At 38.2% G+C, this 26552-nt stretch overlaps 1 protein-coding gene across 1 annotated transcript in view; it reads right to left on the bottom strand.

Moving 5' to 3' along the window:
• RBBP8 (RB binding protein 8, endonuclease) overlaps window positions 1-13158 on the bottom strand; it is a 35362-nt gene extending 22204 nt beyond the window's left edge. Inside the window, exons 1-4 of the mRNA XM_009492021.2 lie at window positions 13047-13158; window positions 7713-7755; window positions 2838-2933; window positions 734-846 (exon numbers count right to left, since the gene is read on the bottom strand). Of these exons, the coding sequence (XP_009490296.1) occupies window positions 734-846; window positions 2838-2933; window positions 7713-7755; window positions 13047-13158 (364 nt within the window). The remainder of the gene's footprint in view (window positions 1-733; window positions 847-2837; window positions 2934-7712; window positions 7756-13046) is intronic.
• Window positions 13159-26552: the final 13394 nt, after the last annotated feature.

Here is a 26552-nt window from a genome sequence, read left to right as displayed (position 1 = left end):
CTGCTTGTCCTTGATCAAGCAAGACAACTAAATGACACAAAGTAATTAATTAATGGTAAAGATACCATTAACATTTTAAAATCCTGCCCTGTATTTTTTAGCACTTCATACAACCAATCTTTCCAAACTCTCTTTATGAAGACATTTGTTGTGTCCTGCCTTCATGTCACCCAGAACAGTTTATTTTTTCTTGTCGCATATGTACAACTTCCTGATTTCAAAATGAGCTGGCTACAAGCTGCCTCGCATGAAGCGATTTTGTGGCTTCAGAGGGTTATATGAAGGTTATGGGTTACTGCAGTTAAACTCCAAGACCAACTACAGGACACAGGCTGGACCCAGGGAACTTCTGTTTCAACTTGCTACTTTGTGATCACCAGTTACTTTGAAGTCAGGGTTTCCTTAGGAAAACTGGCAATCAGTCATTCCATGCTTCAGCAGTAGGAATAAACAGAAGCAGCCACGTTTTATCTACAGTAGCTACTTTACACTGTAAGATTTTCCACATCAGTTCACTTTCAGTATCAGCACTTCAATCTAAGAAGGTGGGTCAAATGACTAGTAATCGCTGTATTACATATTTTCAGACTGTAGAGTTAAGTATCCCCCATCTGAACTTCTTGGGCTTACTAAATACACCATATATAAATTACATCAAGTTACAGGAATTCACAAAGAACTAGTTTACAGAATAGTATGTTTTGTCTTCAGACAAATGGTAGATAAAACTCACTAAGCTCAGTGATAAGTTTAAGATTCTGCTGCCGGATATTTTCAAACTCTTGCTGCTTCTTTCTCATATGTTCTTCGGTTACAGCACAACGGTCACACAATCCCGCTCTTAATCTACAATTAAGAGGAAAAAAGTCCCTCTGTTAAGAAAATATTGCCATACATGAAGCAGATATCCACACTTAACTAGCCTTTTGGACAATGAAAACCAGAAAATTTCTGACAACTATGCAGAACACCACTAAATACTGTGGTTTTATATGTTGACATAGCAATATTTTGAGATTTCTGAATGATCTAATACTACATGTACTAACATTTGTATAAAAGACTGTAGGTACTGGATACTTCTAAAGCAACGTGCATTGCTTTATTAAATAAAAGTGGAGCATGCTACACCTTGCCACTGAAAGCCTTTGTAGTGTCCTACTAAGAATACTGTCAAGATATAAATTACCATTCATTATAAGTTCATTCAAGCAAATACAAATAAGCAAATCATTTCAGTATATATAAATACTACTTCATCCCAGAAGGATATAACACTGTCATTAAGCAAAGTAATCAAATGAAAAGGACAAATAGTAAGTTTGTTCTGTAACAAATACCAAGCAAAAGTAAAATCCTTTATCTAAACATCAATAATTAGAAGTGATCCAAAAAAATCCACGTGAGGCATTGCTTCCACTGTCTCTAATGGTTTAGATCAGCTGTTTAAAGCATATCTGCTATCAGAAAAGGACTTGTTATGATCATTCCATCTTACTTGACACATTCATTCATGCAATGAAAGGTGCGTTCATTTTACAGGTGATAACTGAAGTGCATTTATTTCTGGTACACAACAAAATGCTAACAGCATTACCAAAGCGAAAACCAGATTCTCTTTTGCCTGCTAAATAAGAGACCAAGTAGTTAAGAGTTCTGCATTGCTGCTGCTAGCATATGAAATATTAAACAAACGCCTACGTTTCCAATTCCACAGTTGAATATTGCAAGTAGAAGCCATCTTGGTTTATGGGTATTTCAATATTGTGGAATTATGGAAAGATTAAAATACTGAAATGCCTCTTCATACTAGCTTACCTGACTGTGTAATAAACACAGTATTATCATCTCCTTGTATTAAACCACTTTAAATACTCTTTTTGTTTTCCCGCAATGTAAGTACCTCATCTGCTAAGGGACTGGAAAAGTCCATCCACTCTGCAAATGCCTCTCTACCTATGTGGTGTGAAAGTTTATTACCTGCACGGTTACAAGTTTATCCCTAAATGCCTTTCACAGAGAAACAGAGTTGAAAGCAAAATTTGAGTATCATAGCTGTAGAATTTGAGGTAACATAGGAATGTAGGAAAATAATTTACTATGTAATGATCTCCTGTTCCCAGAAAGCTCCCGAGAGCCTATTAGCAGCAAATTTAACATACACTTTCCAAAATAGGTATAATTTTTAAAGACGAAAAAGTGCACTAGAATTTCATGTCTATCAGTTTTGTTTTGCTGTACCAGATTAAACAGGACCAACTAAGGGAAAGGCAGAATGGGTCAAAAGGGGATCAGAATGTCTAAGTTCAAAAGAAGGCTAAAGACAGAAGCTGTGATTAAATTTCAGTATAACAGACAAAAAAGTCCTCCTCAAATCTGAAAGATTTCCCAGTGAGTTATTTCATGAATTTCAAAGTATATAATATAGTTTGTCCTTAGGTTTTGTACTTCTATTACATCTCGATTGATATCAAATTTACCTCCACAAAAATGGATGGAAAAGAATGTGCTTTAAAATGGTTGTCTGCCTCCCAAGCTGATCTATTTAACTTCCATTTATCTTAACTGACCTAAGCAAGCTAAGCACTTTGAAAATAACAAAAATTTAATTCCATCAGAAGAATCTAAATTCTACACTTTTCTTTCAAACACACTATTTTGATTGTATTAGAAAAGGACTGATTTGCTAAAAAAAAAACAAAACCAACCAACACCAAAACCCAAAAAACCCAAAACCCACACACCACAACAAAAAAAACCCCACCTTGCAAAGTATCCAGAGCTACTCTGTAAGAGCAAAACACAACAAACCCGAAAGCTAAAAGACACTACTTCACCTGTCTTCTAAAACCTTGATAGTGTCATGAAGTGCTTTTTGCTGTTCCCTGAGTTGTTGGTTCTTGGTATAAAACTCTTCAAGCCTCTCTGCATCCCTAAAATCAAATAGAGAAAAAAAATTAGTTCTAGCTTTACATTACAGCTATTAGTTTTTCAATACAGAATTCTCTCTGGCATGTTTCTTCCATATTCTTGGGAAATGTGATTACAATCAGCACAAATATTAAGTTGAAGATAAATGAAGTATTTCTGATGAATGGTAATTTAGAAATGTCTGTGTTGGGAAAGGAGCAGCTAGGTTTCTAATTAATATTACAGTTGAGCTTCTGTTGATAAATCTGATTTTTGCTCAGGACAAAAATTAGAGTTGATGACAGTCAAGGCATAAAAGCTAACAGTATTCAAGCAACAATTTCAGAGAACATAAGCTCAAGCACTTCTCTTATTTTACTGTGTTGCAGAGCTGTTGGGAAGCTAACTGGGGGCTTTCACAATCAGGTCATTTTGGTCTTGTCTTAGCAGTGAGCACATCTTGCAGTGTGGCCAATCACATTAGGTTTGTAAAGCCCTGACAAGTCTTTAGATCCATTAGAGGTTTAGTTCCTCAAGAAGCAATTCTCAGAGTCTATAGAACATGGATTCCCATAACATGAACATAGGTAAGAGAACCTCCTTCCTAAAAACCTCAGAAATAAAAGATCTTGGGGAAAATACCTTCTCTAAAAGCCAGGACTGTTTAATTAACAAAGAACATTTCCTCCTCAAAAGAGCTAAGGAAAAGCAGTAACATTAACTTCCCAATTTTAGCTCCCCTTCACTTTTATTATCAGATCACAACACCTCTTTAAGATGCAAACAAGGTATGAGCAACAAGCACACAATTTTTTTCTACAACGAAATTAACTCTCAGTAAAAGCTAAGCAGCTGTATCTATGTAACATGACAATGACTAACTTCTGAGAATTCATTCCCAGCTCTTCTTTTTACCATGGGATCCTTTGTATATTCCATGAAAGAAGGTGTTTGTTTTCAGTGTGCCTGAGATGTATTACTTGAAGAAGCCGTGAAAGTGGCTCACAAAAAGCTGCTAAACACACACACAATAGGAAATGAAAACATATTTACTAGCTTGTTGATACAATTCTTTTACACAGACATACTTTTAAATAGGCACCTTTAAGATATATTAGTCAATCACATTTTTGTATTGCTGGTATTAGAGTAATACAAGAAATTAATAGTCGTGGGTCATAAAGTGAATGGGACAGCTGGAAGCTTCCACCCTGTACAATCACAGACTTATTTTATTAATTCTGAAATTTAAGTATAGATATTTTATTTTTCTGTACTATCATCCAGACCAATATTGTCCTTTTCAGCTGCATATATAAACCAGTTATATGCAAACAGCATGAGGGACCATTTAAGACCTGTACTTTCACTTGGGGAGGAGAAAATGTTGAAGTTTTGTTACCTCAGTTCATTAACCAAGGCCATGGCAAAATCTGAAGTCTGACAAAAGCAGTCTGTATTTTTCTGATGTTTATGGCATAAAACAAATCTCATCTTTTTCAGCTTATGCAACTTACAGAAGGCCTAAAATATCAAATTTTAAAATCTTTTCTCAAGCTATCTTTAAGTCATTCCATTGCATTGTTATTTGTAAAAAAAAAAGAAGAAAAAAAAAGACATCAACATACACTAATCATAGAATCGTTTAGGTTGGAAAAGACCTTTAAAATCATCCAGTCCAACCATTAACCTACACTACCAAGTCCACACTAAAATACTCCATGCCTTCCACCTGAACCCTGTAAAATGTCACATTAAGATAGTAAAGTGACAGAAGGAACTAGGTTTTTTGGTTTGGTTTTGTTTGGGTTTTTTTTTAAGAATACTAGTGCACCTGATAAACATGGCAGACATTTTTTGCTATAAAGGCACTCTGCATAATGAATGGGCTCTGACCTAGCATTTACAAGTCATTAGCTCCAATGTTGAAGTGGGATACAAAATAAGGCGCTCATTGTCAGCTGATTACCAAGTCTGAAATACTAAACCTCAGGTATTCAGATGCACCAAGGAGAACAAGACCTGCTATGTAAGAGTACTGTATCTACAATGTGGTAATTGTAGAAAGGTTCCAACAAACAAAAATTAAACCATTCGGTATGTGTTCAGTCACGTCACTGACAATATTCATCATCTAGAAAACTAACTGATCAATTTAAGATTTCAGAATGTGGAAGCAACTCATGATACACCAGGTTAAGTTAACATTACAGCAAGAGATAATTTCATCCTTTTAGATGAAAAAAGAAATAACTACTTCATTTAGGAATTATACATAAGAAATAAGAAGATGTTAAACTGATTTTTTTCCAGGAGAGTAAGTGTAGCCTCTAAGTATAAAACATAAACTGAAAGCCATCTAATATAATTTCATCTACTAACATAAATATATTCCTTGTGATACTGCAATATCAATCTTAATGTTCAGAAAGCATAACTTTAAAATGTAATCAACACATATGCTGTTTGGATTTCAAGGAAAGATCTGTCAAAATTCCATGATACGACCTGAACTCAAGATAAAGTTCATATGAATTTGTATTTCCAATTGACTAAAAATTCACCAACAAAACAAGTAAGCAACTGGACTCTATTGCCACTTTGTTTTTTTTTTAAATTTGTGAACTCTTATGCACAATTAAACAGCAGCAGCAAATAGTATACAGTGTTCTACTAGTGTCGGAGATTGAACAAGAAGCCATATAAAAGCTGACAAATCTTGATCCTGAGGAGCAGGTGTATATGTAGGGGAACAGGGAGTTAGCCACATAGGTACTCTTGGGATTGTAAACCCTGCTGTAGGTTTGGTGAATTGTTTGGTGAATTGCTTGGTAAATGCAGCAAATCCTGATGGTACCAGAATAAGGTGGATGCTGTTGTGGAAGTGATTAATTAATCTTTCCTTTTGTGATCCTGTCCTGAACTGTTCCTTCAGCTGCCATTGCTATCTTCTAGCAGCTTCTCTGCAGCCTTTAGTCCTCAGAAAGTGCAAAGAAAACACTTGCACCTGCTCCGCAAGCATCAGAGTGACACTGTGCAGACAAAAGTCAAAACCATAGGCAATTATCTATAGCCTTCACAGATGAGATCTCTATGAATGCAGCTGAAACATGAGAAAACACAACACTGTGAAGGCTCAAAGTGCTACTGTGGATTATCAAATGCCAGCAGCATGGGTCATATTTAACTGAAATAAGCAAAACAAAAGCTCAGAGGAGGTTTGAGCACTAGAAAGGATAAACAAAATCCAAAAAGGTATCTTGGGAAGAGAGCAACACAGGCACTGCACAACTGAAGGCAATTTTTTCCAAAAGCCTTGTGAAAAGAAACTAGAACAATTTTCCTGGAAGTGAGACACAGTTATAATTACAGAAGAACAGTTATAAGAAAAGCAGACAGCAAGTTAAGTATGTACTGTAGTACAATCAAATTATACTAGAAAAGCCAGTATCATTATAAGATGCATCTACATCCATACAGATGGATTCCACTAGAGGGAATTTACTCCTATGGAAAGTACACCTTTGTTTCCCTCCTAACCAGAAATATAGGCACATCAGAGAGTTTAGACAATTACTGTCAAAAATGCTCGACAGTTGCTTGAGTTACTATTGTACAAAAAAGCACACAAGGACCTACTTTTTCCGGACTACGGAAGGGTTAATTCCTGCTTGTACAATTTGAAAACTGTAACTAAAAGAAAAAAAGAAACAACCAAAAAACCTAATAGGAATTAACGAAGAAGAAAACTGACTACATGATGATAAAATGTGAATTCTGAAAAAGTACAAACAATGCTTGAGAGAACTGTGGCTACATTTTAAAACTAAGATTGTAGATCTTTGACTTCAGATGACAATGCTGGGAATGTAAATATGGAGCATTTTTGCTAATTTTAAGAAGAGTTTAATTTCTTTAACATATCTAATATATTGTTTTCCGAAGTGGAAAAAGATCAAGTAAACTATTTTTATTCCTTGTACACAGCATTTTATAAACTGCAACTCATAATACAGGTCATACATATTATTAACATAATATTAATGTAATTAAACATGAAGTAAATTTTGAATAAAGAATCACATTAGCATATGTCTTATTTAAATAAATATGGCTTTAGTCAGCAGAAGGAAAATAAAAGCTGATTTAACGCTGTAAATACATACTGTGATTCTATAGTACATATAAATCTTGTAATTCAGATTTTTTCCCAAAATTGCTTCTAATGAACAGAACTAAAAATTACTGGCAAATAATGACTGCAAAAGAAGTTACATATGTCTTAAAATACAAGAATTGAGTGAAAATTAGCAAGGTTATTTATTACCAGAATCTTTACTGAATGACTGAAAGTTAAGGCACAACACCTGATACTAAAGGCAAACATGTAGCAATAAATAAATAAATAAATAATTAAAAAAAAAATCTAAAAAAAAAATTAGCTTGTTGCCTTGTCACTTACTTCTCTTTTGCAGATTTGACCTCAATTTTAAAATGTCTCCCTAATTATCTTTCGTATTAGAAATGTCAGCATCTTGATAGGCACCCTAGAAATACTGTAGATAAGAAAACCCTACAAGTCATTTGTTCAAGGAAGGCAAACCTAGTGTTCAGGTTACACACCCTATAAAGAGTTAAGTATATCTTTAGATGACTTTGGCTGAATTATTAAAGTGAGCAGAGTTTTGTACACGTCTGAAGGAAGAATCCATAAAATCTCAATTGATCTTACAAGAATTATGGCTCATTAATGGTACTCAGACTCTCCTTTAATAAATTAGATCATTAGGATGAGTACTTACAAGCATCTTTCCCTTTTCAACTTAGATATTTTCAGCTGTAAGCCTGAAAAGTGGAAAGAAGAAAATACATGTTATAGAATTCCGATTTAAAAAAAAAAAAAAAAAAAAAAAGAGTGAAACAATAAACTAACTCTCCTTTTGCCAATGACATCCGCAAAAGAGAGAAAAAATGTCACTAATTTGGAGAGAAAATGGTTCATTCTGGACTTCTTGAGTATGTTCTACAGGATCTTGGAAACAAATACAGCTATTCTGATCCCTAGGAAATAGGTACTTCTTAAACAAACACGCAGATTCCCACTTAAACACACCTTTGTAAAAAAACCACACATGAACACCAAGAACTGTCAATGTATTTTTGTTAACTATGCCTACATAAGTAGCATAAAATATGTTCTGTGTACACATAAATGCGTAATACTACACTTGAAATGTAGCATCCAACCACTGAACTGAAAAATGTATTACAATGTATATGCATAAAGGAAACATTAAAAATACAAGATTCAAGGTTTTAAAGCACAAAAAGACAACATACTCTATTGGAGGTATGCTACCAGACCTCTCAGCCAAAGCTTCTTTAGAACACCTTAAGGTGAACCTAGCAATGATATTTCATCTGCCCACGCACTCCTAAATGTATGTTCTGTGCAGAAATTGCAAATATGACTGATGCCCTCAGCAGGAGTGGCCAGCTGGCAGCCCAGGGGCTAGACAGCAGTTCAGCCAATCTGCTTACAAGGTTTTGGGCATATGTGCACAGGGGCAGGAAGATAAGGGTGCTTTAAGTACAGTGTGGCTTAACAAGTGGGATGCAGTGCTATGGAAATTTATTTGATACTACCCATACACAAGCTGGCCATTCCTATTCTAAATAAATGGTCAAAAATAATCAGACTCCAACAGTATAACATTTTCTTAAATACAAACAGAAATTTTCATAAGACATCAGAAAGTAACGTAACACAATTTTTCCCTAACACCGTATTTTCTTCAAACTATGAAAAGTTGTGAACAACTTCAGTGTGAATATGAGGTGTCTTGTGAGCTTTCTTGCAAAAGCATTAATCATTTAGGATAATATGATAATCTTACAAAGCCGCACCACTTTTAAGAAAACTTCTGACAATTTCAAGCTTAAACCAAAACACATACCCAATTCTACATCCTGCTATAGAAAATGTAGGTTAACGCAGCTATAGACTGCTTTTTTCTCTCCCCTACCACACTCAACTGGGAACAGCTCAAAGGGGAAAACTACTGGCTTGAGATGGTTCACTCTTGAGGCCGCTCAGAATGTAACAGTCAGGCCAGCCAGAGCCCCAGTGAACTCATGCCACAAACTTCTACAAGATGCCAGTGAGACAATGAGGTAAAAATGCACAGAGACTACTTAAAAAAAGAAGTTCTTAGGAAATATAGCAAGATTTCTTTTATCTCTAAGTGTTCAACACGTGTGAGATGTTATGTTCTATCATGCAGATCAGCATAGAAAGAGGGTTTATTTTTTTAAGTAGTTGCTATTCATCAAGTCAATTAGGCATCTGCAATTAGAACCCCTATAAAGCATGCTTTAATGCTGCTCCACGCCCATCGGAAGGAATGAAGCTGCACAACAATGCATCTCCTGTATGAACAGGTAGTCTGTTCAGCAAGTATTTAGGATTGTAACACTGGCAACCCGAGCCACAAACTGAAGAGGCAGCACTCAAAAGGCTGAGTACTGTGCTGCAGGTAACACTATCTCCCCTCTCACCTGAATTCAGGAGGAACCAAACTAGTTAGTTAAAGGTTGCATTTTTTCTTAGTTCAAATGACTGCAATAAGAAGGCAGGAAACCAGTTTGTTCTTTACCCAAGAGCATTGAATTACTATGTCAGGTGTAATCTCTTCCTTTTGCTTTTCCAGAGCATTGGGAGGTGTTAAGCACGCTCATTAAGACAGCTTGGCTTTTTCAGATTTCCTTACTTAATACTCTAGTGAGCATATAAACTTACACAAACTACACTATGTACATTCCCAAATCAATTTTATCTTTCACACAATATTTCTATGAAACAGGCAATCTGCAGACTATATAAATCAATACTACCTAAAGCCCATAAGTGCTTTAGTAAATGACACACTGTCTCCATTAAAGTGATGGAGACTTTTTTTAAACTATCATTAGGCAGATTAATTAACCGCACAACGCTATTTTATGAAACTTGCAACTTGATTAGACTAGGTACCTGTAATATTTAATATTAATGGCTATGACAATTTCTGTTCTGATGGATTTTCAAATGCATTAAATCCACTTTCTTAAAATTGACAGTGCCTAGGAAGATGCAACATCTTTATTGCTGAAGTTTTCTCAGAACGGGTTGGACAAGCTTCTGTCAGCAATGACACAGGCATAATCCTACCTTAAGGGTATAGAGATAGACTTAGATGACCTCCTAAGATCCCTTCCATCCCTGTTTTGTATAATTATTTACTTCTGAGGAGCTTCCAGCTACCTCCTCTCCTACAGCAATCTATCAATGAGATTGCTTTCCTCATAATTTTCTCTGCATCTGTGACTACAGTTTTTTCCCCATTGATATCTTCTGCTTTTCAGAGGTAAGGAATAGTTGCAGAGAATTAGGCTATTTCTTGTACACAAAACTCTCCTCACATTTCTATGTAGAAATACGTTTCTTTTAGTATAGAGCTTTAGACTTGAATTCATCCTCAGGAACCATGCTGATACGACACACATGCAGCAAGTATCCTATAATTACTTTGAGCTAGATGCAAGTATTAACACCTGCAAAAGTTAGTCACTTTATAAGCACCATTATTAAATTCCTTTCTAATTTGTGAGCACTGTGCAAGTATTCCACACATTCTACAGGTAGGAAATAGAAGTAAATATAGTTTTAATGACCATTATTCTGAGTTGCTGAACACTTCTGAATTCCATGAAAGTCAACTGACATTGACCATGCCCAAAATCTTTGGAAACTGGGTTGTAGGAGTCCTACCCATTGTCACATAATCAATTTGAGAGAAAATGATAGCTATTTTGTCTGAAGAGGGCCAAAATTTGGGAATTTTTGCAAGTGATCAGTCTAAAAGAATAAGCAGCTGGATTTGTTTAGCTAACATGGGGGAAAAGAAAAAAAACACACCCTTTACAATACAATAATATTTAAAAAAAAAAAAATCAATAAAATCCATTTCAAACTGTATGAGTTTGAAGTATTCTCTAGTCTATATTCTATAGATACATAAATACTACAACTTGTACAATATGCCTGACCATTTCAAGCTCATGCATCATAAATCCTACTTTTCATGTATTTGTAATAAATAAGAATTCCACCATTGCAGTGTCCAGTACATTGTGCATTATACATGCAAAAAGCTTTCTCTCCAACTACTAACTTTCCCTTAATCCACCCTCCACCATCTTTAAAATAATTTTTTGCTGACATTTAGATTGGAAACTCATGAGTCAATTTTAATTCTTATTTATAGACTTCAGAAACAAGCGAAGTCCAGGCAAGCCTGTGTTTGATGTTTCTAAAATATCTTCCAGTACCATTTTCTATAAGAGGATCCCCACCTTTTGAAAAAATTAACTATCCTTCAGGCATGTCTTTGATGTTATCATGGAAGACCTAATTTTACCTAACACAGTGCGGGACATACTGACAAAGGGCTAGGCACGAAAAAGACTGCCTAGTGGCAAAATTATCTGGCCCCACCCAGCATGCATTCTAAAGAGTACCTTCACTTGTATAAAGAAAACCAAAACTTTAAAATCACGTGCTGCACATCCCAAGAAACTAGAGAAGGGGTCACTTAACATTACCCTCTACATTAGAGCTTTTTGTTTGTTCAGTTTTTGTTGTTCAGACATGCCACAGATTGCCAGATCCCATTCTGTCAGTACTTCCGCATTTATCTGCAGTTGACATCACACCCACTCTGAAAAGAACCATCAAGAATTTAAAAAAAAAAAAAAAAAAAAAAGAAAAGAAAAAAAGAAAAAGTCATAAAAAATAAGTAAGATTTTTTTGTTTGTTTTGGGACACAATATAAAATTGTATTTCATATGGTTACACATACTTTTTTTTAATGTAACGAAATGCTACTATCTGGTACATCTTTCCTTTCAGTTGCCAAACTGATATAAAGGTTTTTTTGTTTGGTTGGGTTTTTTTTAAAATTACTAATAAAGTGTCAAGGCCCAGTGTTGCAAATTGTTCAGTCAAGACTTTCAGTAGGAGGTGTGAAACATCTATACATTCTAAAACAGTCCCCCCCAGTTTTTGAAATTACGAAGTGATGATACAATGGGACCTAAATGGACAGACCTGGAACTGCTTTGAGGCTGGTGGAAATGACCAAGGCCACTGGGATGGTCCAGCTACAAAGATCCACTTGCATGACTATAGCTCTTAATTCACAAAAATTCACCTGCTTTTATTCCAGCCTAATATAAATACTATTTCATGCATAAAGATATGCTTGTTGGAAGATTCAGTCAAATGCTGTTCTAATTCCATCCAAAAGAATGGATCATGTGACTTAAGATTAGCGGAACAAAATCTTAACTTCTTATGAAGTATTTTTAGCAAAACATTTTATGAATACTACTTGTGAAATGATATTATAGTAAGAATAGAAATATATGGTGCAACAATTCATCTTCACTTTGAGTGTTATTAATTTCCTGCACTACTGAAGAATGAACAGACACTAACAGTCAATCCATAGTAAAACTGGTATCACTGGTCACAAAATATAATGTAAGAATAAGCAACTCCATTATAATTTTGTTGAGAACATTTAGAACACTAAAAACTGAAGAAATACTTTTCACTTCAGTAATGTTAATCCACGGTGGTATTTTGCACAAGTTAGGGGAAATAAACAATGCAAACCATTTTAATGTATCTGAAGTGACTAAACCCAAAGGCAAAAAAACCAAAAAAAAAAAAGAAAAAAGAAAAAAATTCCACTGAATAACTTGATTTGGAAACTCTGAATCATAATCCATTAAAGATAAAGTAACATTTAAATACTTCCTAAGCAAACACAAATCCCATGTAACACTGTGTTACTTTTTCTTCACTAACCTAGCAAATCATTTATACTTGTTGAGAGTTTAACTCTAATCCTGTTAAGCCAGACTTAGGCAGTCAATCTGTAAGGATCACTTGTAATCATCCAGTCCAACTTTCTGCATAACTTAAGACATTAAAAATCTATTTAGTTCCATGCAGACAGAGTGGTACTCTGGTTCAAATTTTTCCTGTGGTAACAGACAGCCCTCTGTGAAGCCAAACTTTAACAATTTACCTTGTACTTCTTTATCATGACATTCTTTCAGTTTGGACCACAATTCCTTGAAGAAATCTCCAGTAGGTTCTGCAGAACTAGGACTCCCACAGCTTCCTCCAGATGCATTCATCTTGCTTTTTTCTGCTCCCAACTTCTTTGACTTATTTGCAGAACTGGCTCACGCTAAGTTTTAAATTACATAGTTATGAAGCTGTTTCTGAAGACAGGTGTATGCCTGTAATGACAGATCGACAACACTTATGTTTGCATTTATCAGAGTGTAACTTGTAGCCATGGATGAAATACAAAGCCTTCTGCCTATCCTTGTTGAGTTGTGCTTATACACTGACAGTCACCCTGAAAGTGTGGAAGACGTAAGTATTTTGCTACAAGTAATTATAAACTAACAGAATTTTTTTCCCCCCCTTAAACAGCTATCAACTTAAAATTAGATTAAGATGCTTAGGAGTCTTTATTAATCTTTTCCTACATAAAGCTACAGTTAAACAGAATTCCTGTTTTCTAAAAGTAACCCATGCTTCCAAAATCTTGCTGTCAGCAAAAACATTTGTCAAAAGTTTTATCAGAGATATATTTGTGTATATACATGCTTTACATAAACATGGATTCAAATGACACCCTTCTGCAAAGAAAAGTTCACATCCCCTTGAAGTCTTTGTGATTCTACATTGAAATTATTCCCACTCCCTGATGAAAAGGAAATAGGAGAGTAATCTCAAAATTTATAAATCTTAAAAAAAAAAAAAAAAGTATTTGAGGAAAACTATCAGGCAGCCCTGTCTTAAAAGCCAGACTGCCTACACAACTCAGACCAATCTTACCCATAATTCTTCTTTGTTTTGAAGGGTTTCTTAGCACAGATGATGCCCTCAGGTAAGCTACAGGTGAAGCATGGTACCCAGATCTGGGTCTGAGCCAAGGTAAGATTCAATTCTATTGGCACTGGGTGTCCAACACTGAAATACTCACATAACCTCTCTGTCCTTCAGTTCCCTGTGTGTGAAACCAGACATTCAAAGTTTTCCCCATTTTTATGTGGTCAATGTTAAACAAACACTTTTGAACAGAGATTGTGTCATTACCAGGTGGACATAGCTATCTCTATTACTCTGTAATATAAATTACAATAAGAAAAATATCTAAGGTATTTTGTACTATTCCTAAAGTAGCAGCCTAAGCAAGCAAACCACAATGCCCATATAGACAAATAAAAGGAGTAATTGGCTCTGAAATTTTTGAAGCACAAGTTATAGTCGTAGTTCAGACAATACAAGGTCTACAATCAGTCAAGAAGCTGCATTTCCTATCTTGAGAGCCTTCAAGTAACTTAGAATATCTGAATGCAGCTACTGGTTTAGCTGGTCCCCTAGATTCATGACAATAACATGTTTAGCCCAGTGATCAGTGACCTAGCATAGGGCCTGGAGGCCTTGGTTCTGGTCTCCTTTCTCACATCTCTGTGCACAGTCTTAAGCAAGTCACTTTTCTTTCAGTCTGGCAGTCTTTAAAATGGAGTAAAAATAATGGAATAAATGGAACAAAGCATTACTCTCGACAACACAGGAACGCCTGAACTGTATGTTTTTTATAGTATAAAAATACTTAAACGCTACAGTAATGGAGCTGACTGAACCCTCAGTAACCATTAGGGAGCTCCACATTTGCTTTAACATGCTCTGTCTATAGAAAATTCATCGTTCACTTCAGTACCCGGTTTCAAGTTAGCTAACGTTCTTATATTAAGAGAAGTCCTTAATAGAAAATAAAATTACCTTTTCAAATTATCAATGCCTACAATTCTTCAGCAGAAGTTGAACAGTAATCTGCTTGCATCTTTGCAGCTGAAACGCTCCACTTTGTGTGCAGTCACATTAAGCCGTCTTACAATGCTTCTTTGTGGAACCAATTGCCTAGTGACATTAGGAATGTCTTTTAAGCTCTTATTTTTCTACGTTCAAGCACAGATATGTCAGAAACCATCATTTTCTCTGTCAAGCACTAGGGTAGTGAAATCAAGAAACTTGCTCTCGCTATCTTAGATTTGAGTATGTCAGATGAATTATGTTCAATAACAGGGCATCTCACTCTAGCATTAGTAAAGCCTGTCCCTGGTGTTTTTGGTTGGGTTATTTTTTTTCCTCCACAGATGACTGTAAGAAAAAAATGCAAAAAACTTGCTCAGAGCTTCTGCAAATGGTCAGCACATCAACTGAATACAAACAGGGGAAAAAAAGAGCAATGAGTTTTCCCAAGCTTCACCTGCTTTGAGATCCCCAAATGATACACTGCTTTCTACAGGTGTTCAACCTGTCTTTAAATAGAGGGCCCCCAGCAAGTGCTCAAGTAGAGCCTTTGACAGGTCTGGGCAGTTGCACAGGTGTAAAAGGCGTTCAGTGCTGTCAGCTTCTTAGCTTACTCTCTAGTCCTAAGGACGGACTTTCCAGTCCTTAGGGAAAAAAACACCTGAGCTGGATGTACAGACACTTGCAGGCAGGGAGAGAACTGGAAGCTGCCTGAGGGGGGGAAGGAAGCACAATGCCAGCCCCTCTCCCAAACATTACCTGCTGCTGTAGGCTGGCAGGAAGCGGGGCTGCTCTCTCAGACGGGGCTTTCCCCCTGTCCTCCCGACTAACCCCTTCACAGAACAACCTAAACATTTCTATTTCCCTCTTCTTTCAACCACCAACTCCCTCCGGCATCGCAAGACTTTGTGCAGCTTCATAAACGATTGCCTTCCTACACACGCCTTCCCAGCACTGGCAGTTAGCGCTGATAAAGCGCTGAAGCTGCTTATCTGTATTTACACTTCGCCGACAGGAACACATCGCCCCTCTGTGATTCTGGAGAGCACAAAGCTTCCTGAACCCCGGACCCCCACCAAAAAGCCTGGACATCAGCTCCTCCTACAAACTCAGCTCTACCTCCCAGCGGTGATTTTTTTTTTTTTTTTCCCCCCTTTCCCTTTGGACAAACACCAGAGAGAAAACTCACTCGTAAAACACGCCGGCGTGCTCTGAGAAATCCTGCCATGACCAGCGCCTCAGAGTTTGCCAGGCGGGAGCAAGCACCCCGCGCCTCAGCCGCCCCAGCTTCCCGCCGGGCTTGTGTCCCGCCCAGAGGCCGGGACGGCAAAGGAGGGGTCGGGCATGCCCCACACGCCCCTTCTCCCGAGCGGCAGCAAGGCCTCCGAAACGGGGAGAAAACGGGCAAGCGCGACCCGCTTCCCCCCAGCCCGGGGGCTGCCGGCGGAAGGAGGGGCCAGTGTTTACGAGGTGCCCCACGGGGACCCTGGGCCGCGGCCGGGAGGCCCCACCCGCGGCGCGGCGGCGGCCGAGCCCGTCCCCGCAGGGCGGCGGCCGCTCCCAGGCGGCGCCGGTGAGGAGAGCGCGCGCCGTTACCTGGTTGGCTGCCGGCGGCTCCCCGCGCAAACGGCGGGAAAAGGGAAGAGCCGGGACCGCGCGCCTTGCCCGCCGAGGGAGGGGGAGCCCCCGCAGATCTCGCGAGGTTTCCGCGCTGCTCTCGCGAGAGCAGGGCGCTGAGGGGCTCCCGCCCCGGGGCTGCCCTCCCGCCCTCCCTCCAGCCCGGCCGCGGGGGCCGGGGCGTCCCGGCGCCTCGGGCCCCGCCATTTGGAGCATCCCTCGACAGCCGTTGTCCCGGCCCTCTCCTCCTCAGCCTGCGTCTGGGCCGGGCGCTTGGGATTTCCAAAGAGAGCGGCCGGAGAAAAGCCACGGGGACGAGCCAGGCTTTGGCAGGTGCCACGGTTAAGCATGGCAGGCACGAAGCGTTATGGCAAAGCAAGGGGGTCTGGGAGAGTCTGCATTAAAGCAAATGCTGCCCACAGAGGGGGCAACCTACCTGAAGGAAAGTCTTGCTGGTTCAGATGTAAAGAGGGTCTTTGATGCTCCTTGCAATACTAGCGGCCTTGCTAGTATTCGGGCTATGCTACCAAATCTACCTTTTCCGCAGGATTTGTACTCTGCTCACTGCTGGGGTCTACACACAGAAGATGTATTTGCAGTGCTTCGCCCCCCCCCGCCCCTTCGTAACACATTCCATGGGTTTGTCATTTTAGCATATGGCAGACCAACCTAGAGCATATTTTAATGTTTTATGTGAGTATGAAAACCTGTAGGCTCATATAATTAGTACGGCTTAAAGCAGCTGAACTTTTCTGTCACTGTTGAGATTTTTACGAACATAATTTTTTTGCCCAAATTGCAGATCAATGTTCTTTCATTCACTGGGACCAGTCCTGCTGTCTGCCATGAGATAAACCATGAGATAAAAATTTTTAGTTTGTAGTTGTCCTTAATAACGAAATAGAGGCAAAACACAGCTTTTAACTAATCCTATTCTGCCTTCACAGATTACACTGCGCCATTTTGGTAAGTATAAGAACACTTGCAGAGACGGCTTAGTGTCATTAGAGGACACAACAGTGATCAGTTTGCAAGGGCCAGTGCTACAAACCCCATACTTTCTAGATTATTAATAGCGGTATGAAAAAAGTTAGGTGTTCAGATATTTAACAATTGTTAGTAACTGTTCCATCTTACTCTTGTTACATTACTCAGATCACTCAGACCTCCGGAAAGTATTACTAGTATGGAGCTGCAGCATAAATGAAACTGAATCTGAAAACGTTTCTGAAATATTTTGAAATACTGTCAGATAGGAGCCCAAGACAACCTGTGAGTAAGCAGGCTTTAAATCTGTTGATCACCTTTGTTGGAAATACTCTTGGTTTCCCATCAAATATGTACCTTGAATTTTGAAGTATTTTGAAAAATCTTGTAGTTAACTTTTCTGCTCATCGCTCACCATTGTTTAACCACTTACTTTTCAACTAGAATAAAATAAATCCAATGTTCACTAGCTTCAACTGAAATAAAATAAATCCAGTGTTCAGTAGCTCAGCAGCAGATTACTTACATCGTAAGTTTGATCCATTATCATATCAGTACACATACGGTAGAACTACAATTAGCTACATCTTATGGAAGAAACATCATAATAGCTTTTGATAGATAGACACTCCAGTCTTCTTAAATAATGCTTGTTGGCAGCTTTCTATTCTACTTTTGAAACTTCTATCATCTAAAAGTTTGTAATCTAGGAAAGTAATAATTTCCTCAGAGGTAAGAGAAACAGATCTCTTAAATATCTGCACAGATCTGATAGTAGCAATAAAATAGCCCCCTTGCCGATTGTTCAGGTATTTTACCATAAACTGGACCTTTCTTTCTATTTATAGGAAGCACTCTGGAAAATAATTATGTCATCCATTTTATTTCCCAATAAACTGTGTGAGCAGTTTATTGTCATATTCTCTCATGTTGAACTTTACAGCAATATAAATCCATTGACTTCTACAGTGTTATTCTTATCTACTCAACAATAAGTGATAACGGATTAAGACCAGCAGCTGAACTTTACCTTTATCTCCCGTGGAGATTTATTTGATTTTATGTAGTCCATAATCACATACTTGGCCACCAATTACTGAATAGATCCTTGGCTCATTAACTGTGCTAGAAAACTACTGAAGAGTCTGCTATGCCACATCCACTTATCTTGAACGTTGTAAGCTTACTAGTCTAACTGGAACTGCATCTCATTCATCTCATAAGAGTAAACACGCACACCTAGACAATAAAACTGTGGGAAACATACTTCACCATTGTTGTGCTTGAACAGATATGAAACTTTCAATGGTGTCGTGGCTCATGTCCAGATTTCAAAATAACCCTTAATATGGCACATTAAACTAGGTGGCAGAATACTTATCCATGAGCAACGCTGCAAAAAGGCAATCTAATTTAATCCTAGCCCATTTTAGTCCTGGCTGGTCTGAAATGTTTAATCTTACTAATAGTGTGTGAAGCTGTTGATTTTCAGTTACGCTTTAGTGGTAATGCCTTCCTTCTTGATGACTGGACTATTTACCAGCAAAGCAACCAATGACTGAATTTCTCTTGTAAGAGTACTGGACTGTTGCAGCACAGATAAAATAAAAAATAGCCTTTAATTTCCCACCACCACCACCTTTTGGGGGGTAGTACGGAGGCTGCATCAGTATTTCTAACCATTCAGGTAGCAGAAGGTGATCTAGCTCACTGCATATGCATGCAGAATAGGGTTAAAAGTGATTAACAGAAAGCTTATGTTTTTTTCTTCTATTACCTTAAATTTAGTTGTAAAGATTAAAACCAGCTTTGAATTACACTGGGGAACTCCAATTTAAGTATTTTAATTGCTTTAAACACAATGGCAAATATGTCACTCTTTTCCGGTATGTATAAATCTGTATATACATATATATGTAAAAAATAGTGAAGTCTTTGTTTATTCTCATGAGATTTAGTAGATTGCACATATACATACATGGCCAGTGTGCTCACAACCTCCTTGACTTGCACATCTGCACTGAGGGATAAATATATTGCTTAACTCTCTAGTCATGTCCATTTAATGAACTTTATGTTGCAGTTGCCAATAAGGACATCAAAGGATCCCAACTTCAGATGCAGCAAATAAGAGCATGTGGCACAGTTCAGCTGCTACCTAAATGGGATTTAAACTGGGAGTGTAGGAACTGGCAGTCCTCTGAATGGTATGATTTCTTACAGCTGGGAGGGCATGCACACAACTGCTGTCTGGCACAGGTAGTTGCTTTCTCTGGAAAAACAGGGAGGAGCCACACCATCACCCCCACTAGCTGAATTTGATTATTCTCAAGCTGCTTGCATAGCCACTTTTGAAATCGAGCCAAGCTCAAATTCCCTGGTGCCAATAACATTGTTCACTTTAAGAAACCCTCTTCTTTGAAGTGCTTTCACTGCTCCTCATCTGTAGTCAGAAACGGACAGGATTTACTCAACTGCAACTCTCAGGTCTTTTAGAGAGCCTTGATGGAGAAAAAAAAAGCAACCTGAGGGATGATGTTGCAGGACCCCAGTGCAGTGCTCCTGGTCCTCAGACTCTAAGCAGCAGCACCCATTTGTTGTTAGCTGCATGCGGAAATGTTTGGCACCTACTGATGTTTCTCAGGTTAACATGAGTAGTCTGAGTAGTTATGCGTATTTATCTCAGCCTTGGAAGGTTGTTTCAGGCTTGGAAGGCTGAAGTAAAAGTTTACAGGTCTGTGTACAAAATCATGCCACCTACCTTTTGCTGTAGTGAATGACAAGAATTCGGGACAGGAAAACAAGCAAAAGAGAAAAAACATAGGGGAAACAATATTTTACTTACCTCTGAGAAAAAAAAAAGCCTAAACAATGGCCCTTGCCCATCCTGCCCCCTAAAAAAAAGCAGCTGAGGAAAACCCAAATAAAACAGAACACATAAACTGGAGAGAGAGAGGATGGCAAGCAGTATTTTGAAAAACTGATTTATTTGGTTTGAATTTTTAAAATGTGCTGTGTTAAAATTCTGTAGCTTTAGAAATCAAAGCTCTGTTGTAGCATTTTATAGGCTTTACAGAGTCCCTGTGCAAACCATACAGTTCAGCCAGCTATAATTTTTTCTTTTGAAAATGGTTTATTGCTTAGTAAGTTTTCCTTCCGTATTTGATAGCTAAATCAACAGAGATGATAAAAATTAAATGTTTTTTCCTGATTAATATTTTTAGCTCTGTGAGAGTATGAAACTTTCCCTATGTTCTTTTCTGTTTTCCCACACTTTGAAGAAAAATTTTTACACAGAGATACAGTGCTGCTAATGAGAAGGTCATTTCAATCTGCTATTCATTGAGTTTTTAAGCTGCTCAGGAGTCCTTTTTTTGGCACTCTACAAAAGAATAATAACGTTCATTTTTGCATCAACCTGAAAATAGCTGGCAGTAAACACCTCCATAATTGAAGCTTCCTGTTATGTGACTACCATGAAGTCTTACATAATCTTGTATAGATATTTTTGTATCTAGTGGTTTATGCACACTGGGGACTCTGATTTATTTTTTTTTTTACATCATGAAAGAGAATGATATTTGTTTCACTTAAAGATAGACAAAAATAAGGTTTCCAGGGAGGTGGAAGTAGCTATGTGAGTTTTCAAAAATGTAGTTACACAGATGGTGAGAAGATTCACATTTACTTAAGTTAAAGAGTTATTTTGTCCTAAGAGGCATGACAAAACCTGTCTTCATTCCTTTCTATTCAGCTCAGCAAGTACTCCTGTGCTCTAGTAGTTAATCAGTTACCAGATTCCACAGCTTTTGTTTTCACACTGTTTAATTTTTCTTACTTGACACAGAACCTGTGAATCGATTCAGTTGCAGATACAGGTACAACTTTTAGGTCTGCCTACTCTTTATGATTAGGACTGATTTTTGTTACCATTGCCACCACTGTTACTTATTCTAAACCAGTAAATTTCTAATAAATACATAGAAGGCAGTAAGAATGACAGGTATGTTTCCTATCTTACCATGAAGCCAATTCTGAACATGTAAATCTAGATTTAATTAACTCACTCCGCAAAATTGAACAATTTAAAAAGTTAGTCTGGCAAGAATTAGTAACTGTACATCTTACTGTAATGGCACTATGCCTTGTCACAACAGTGCTGTTACGAGACAGGGATTGTAAGAACACTGGATAAAAGAGAAGACCAATAGGCAATACTTAAGTGACCTGCTCAAAATACTAAGTCATTGGCAGTGGAGTTTCTATCTCTCACTCCCGTGCTTAGTCCATTGAACTGCCTCTCCAGTAAATATTCTTGCAGACAGAGCAGATGATGTTGAGCTGCACACAGAAGGGTCAAAAAGCTGCACTCACAAAAATCCTGTCAACAAGTGCCATAGAGACTGGCAGCACTCAGACACATTAAGGAGATAGCCATTACACCACTTCAAGCATAAGAGAAATTTTTGCTTAAGGTTATCTTAAATTAATTTTAAAGAAAGACTTTCAAAACTCACCCTTCTGTTTGAATTGTGAAAAGTTCTGTTCTTGATCGGGGTGATAAATATTTACTATTGACTTCCCCTCCAGCTATAAACCTCAAGTGTAAGTAAGATGAGGAAGCCACTGTGGACCACACTAGAGAATGCCGAGAGATCTGCTGCACCTAAGATATATACAATGTGCAATGGATAACCTAATATGCCTTTCATTTAACTGGCTGGGCAGGTTTCTACATTCTGGAGAGCATGGAATCATACCAGAATTTGTTGGCATAACAGGCCCGTCAGACCGGTTCCCCGGGCGCCCAGGAACCTGCCCAACCAGTCTTCATCAAAGGCCGGCCCAACATGCTGCAGCTCAGCTCGGCTCGGGGAGGCTTCATACGCGGTGAATTATTCACGCCTCTGTCAACTCCCAACACACTACTCGGAGAGAATGATGTAGCCTCCAGCAAAATAATTTACTGAGGGGTGGGGGAGTGATACATCCTTGTTAAGTGTAGCAAGATCTTATTGTTATAAATTTTCTTTCATTTTATATGCAGATGCACTGGGCTAGAGGTCTTGCCCAGCGTAAGTACAAAGAAAAACAGGAAAGAAAATACCATTTTTTTATAACACTAACAGACTTATTATAATCAAATAGCACCAAATCTTTAGTGTGACCAGTTAAAAAAACCCCAAATTATGCTCTAATTCAGATTTATTTCCAGTCCTGCTTTAAGTGTTTAAGTATACCTACCATATGTGTAGGATTCAGCACAGCTTTGTTACACGTGGGAGACAGAACACTGCGAACTTGCACATGGAGTATCCACCTAGTGACTTTGGTGGAGCCCTAGGTCAGTGCAAGCTCACCCTGGATTACTGCACAGAATATTTCGAGGTGAAACAGGTCAGAGAACACGGCGTGTATGGGACATGCTTCCATAACCGTGGGGCACTTCTTGTGAGGCAACATCTTGCTTCTCCGAAGGGTACAGCAGCTGCCCTGTTAAAACAGCACATGGGCTGCAGCAGCAGCTGCACTGCTTCTTGCTCGTGGCTGGGGGGCAAGAACACTCGCACATCAGTCCTGCAGTAGCATAGTTATTCAAGCTGCAGGCAGAGATCAGGATATGCCCCAACAGAAGCCTGGATCTGTGTAAATTTGGTACTTTTTTTTTTTTTTTAAATACAAATATAGAGCATGAGTTTCAGATCTCCTGCTGTGATTATCAGGGGTGTTGACTAAAATTAGAGTTGTAGAAGTTTAACACTTCTGGAAATGTGATCATGGATACATACACTCAGTGTGCTAAACCTGTGCTTAGGCAGGTTCCTTTATTTTTTTATTTAGGCACCTAAATTTAAACAGGCTTGAAAAAAAAATTGGCTCTATTTAATGTTGTCAAAGGCTCTGAGTAACTGTAGAAACCTGTGTTTGTTCATAAAAAGATCCCACAGTGATACAATTTATCCTTTTTTAGATCTTTATTTCTTACTTAGCCATTTTAATAATAGTTACCAGACAACTAGTGGTCAGAATAGGAAGTTACCATCAAATTCAACCGGTGTTGTGCAACATGGGCAGTTTTTTCATTGTTGACCACAATAAGTAAAAGAAAAAATGCAGCTATTTTAACATACTCTACTCAGATTATTTTGCTACAGGAAAGTAACCGTTTGTGTAAGACTACATCTTATGACAGCCTTGAAAGGAGGGCTTAATTCTGAAGAAGGCAACTGGATTACTAACTGAGCTGAAATGACAGATGTACGCTGTTTGTGCTTGCAGTCACACCACCTTAGGCTATGATTTCATACAGCTAAGCAGGGCTGGGCTTGGTCAATACTTGGATAAGAGATTTACAAAAAGTCCGCTGCAGGAAGTGGTTTTGGTGATTCAGTAGGCTACACTGAATAACTGGGCATAAGTGCCAAATGTGATGGGTCCTGGATATGCCACAGTCTCAGTGCCATATAAGATTGAAGTTTTTAAAGACTCCAAAGCACTTTCCACAGGCACTACATCTTGAACTGTAAATCCCTGTCCGATGTGAATGTACCATGTCTGCCTACAATTTGTTTTTATGAGTGTCGCATAATTGGATAAACTGCATAACTGATTAACATGGGTAAATTACCACCCAAAATAGCTGTTAGGCTATGCAATGTGGAAAAGGTTCTGCTTGCATAATAGACTTAAGGAGGGCTCGTGTGCTTCAAAGCTTTGCTATGCCTTCCAGCTATGTCAGCTGGTCTCATAAAAGATACTCTCTGAAATCTTATGTCCTGCATCCTGAGCCTATCATGGCAACACTGGGGCTGAGGAAAGAACATTTTGACCATTTTTAAATGGATAGAATAAATTCCAGCTTTCTTGATACCTTTTCGCCAGATTAAACCTGGACCCTTGTAGTGAATCTGATGGTGGGCCTTTAAAAGACATTGGGCTTGCCATTTAACTGTTTACTGGAGTCTGAAGAGTATAGGGATAAAAGGGATCTTTACTATCTCTTCCTTTGACTTGGTAGCTTAAAGAGTTTGAACACCTTTTCTCCTCTTGCGCCCCCAAACCAAAACCACTGTGTACACACCTTACAGATTCAATAGGGGCTTCTCTTCAGTAGGGGCTTCTCATCAGTAGGGACTTCCCATATAGGGTTGCTGGCAGGGTTGAGACCTTAAACTAGGCTTTTATATTCTCTTCCACAAATTACCAAAATTTAATTTTTCATAAGTAAAAAAGCAAAGGTATAGGACAAAGAAGTCATTGTATGTATCAATACATTCTTGGATAAACATCACTTGACTGTTGTTCTCAGCCTTATAACTCATGACAGTTCTAAAAATACATATAACAGAAATAAATATTGTAGTATCAGACTTGCTTGGAGTTCTCTGTGAGAGAGATTGCTTTTCCTCCTAAAGAAGGCAGTATAATTATCTGAAGTAGCGAATCCTCTCTTATTTCAAATATTATTTGCAATAAAGGGATCTTACAGATGAATGCTTTTTCAAATCAAACCTATTATTAAATGCTTTTGCAATTGAGAATAAATTATAAGTTGTTTGTCATCTCCAGCTTCAGTCAAGAAAAGTCACATAATGCTTGTCTGTGAACTCTTCCAATTTATAAAATGATCACATAAAATCTTCTTCAGGAGAAGAGGCTCAGAGAGGTGCAATTCTGAAAAGTAAGACAATCTAAATGGCGCAGGCTTCAACTTGTTCTTATAGTGAAGGTATGCACAAACATTCATGTCTACAAGTATTCATTACAGAGAGTTTACAACATACCTCCCCGTAGCTATCAAAAGCTGCTCAGTACTTTCACAAACAGATTCAGATAACTCACATGCCCCCACGCCCCTATCAGAGTTAGGTAATATCTCTCTCCTCTTGACTGGTTGTGTAGCAGTGGAAGGACAGGGTGACTGTTCGTTCATAAAGGGCATATTGAAAAATGGGCCAAGTCCTACCTTGGATAGGGAAGAGAGGTAGCAGCAGTTTATTTCTGACCTAGAGGCTAGCTAGAGAAAAATGCCTCCAAGTGAGCCAAAGGATGCAACCTAAAGCATTTTTTGATGCTTTTCTGAGCAAGAACAGGTTCAGAGTTTGTTGCAGCTAATTTGCTGATGATGACAATTTCTCATTTACCTCAGCTGAGACAGCAGGGCTGGGCGCTGGCAAGATATCAAAAAAAATTACAAGATAACTATCACTATTCTCACTACAAGAGTAAGCCTGATGTAAAGGCCTGGCTATTTTTCTCTGAGAGGAAAAAGGCCTCAAAATGTTATTCTTCTTGGTGTCAGTCTACCTCTTTCTTCTCAAGACTGTCTTTAACAGTTGTTCCAGTTCAGTAATTCAAGAAGGGAAATCAGTTTTGTGGACTTTTGGGTGTAGAGAGGTCTCCCTATGGGCTGTAATGCTACAGGAGTGTTGTGAGGAAATGGAAGAGAAGAATTAATTCCTAGGAAATTCCCACATTGCCTTCCGCTCTTGGAGACGAGGAGGGAAAGAAAGGAAGTACAAACAGAAAGTAGCAGAAGCACCTCAGACCATTACACTGGAATAGTTACTCTGGAACAAGATTGCACAAGTGGCTGGAACCTCCATTTTTCTCTAATTCAAAGAAGTGCTCCCTGCCAATAGTCCTTTCCAGCGCACTCTTATATGGAGAGTGATTGGTTATTACTTATTTCGGAAAAGACTGCCACAAACTAAAGTGTGAACATCCCTTGTCATTGGATTTTCTTCTTGTCTGTTGTCTGTATTTGACGAGGTTTGAATTATTATTATGAAGCATTGCAGCTTATCCTTCTGCAGACATTTAGGAATACTTTTGCCTTTTTTGTGGAGATTAATCTTTACGGAAGAGTGAGTATTTGCTATAAAGAGAGTTATAAAGCAGGAACCAGAAGTGGCATTGCTGTAATTGTTTTGGGGGTCTGAATAATAAATATTTTTCTGTTATTTGTCTTCTTTTTCAGATGATAACTGTATTAAGTAACAGGCTTCCTATGTGGACACATGGAAGCATAGGATATCAGGGACCTCACAGTTATCTTTTCCCATGCTGACATTAGATATTTTATTTCTCCATTTTG

This window comes from Pelecanus crispus, chromosome 2 (assembly GCF_030463565.1).
Source record: "Pelecanus crispus isolate bPelCri1 chromosome 2, bPelCri1.pri, whole genome shotgun sequence".
NCBI classification, from domain to species: domain Eukaryota; kingdom Metazoa; phylum Chordata; class Aves; order Pelecaniformes; family Pelecanidae; genus Pelecanus; species Pelecanus crispus.
This window is presented reverse-complemented; position numbering and strand designations above follow the sequence as displayed.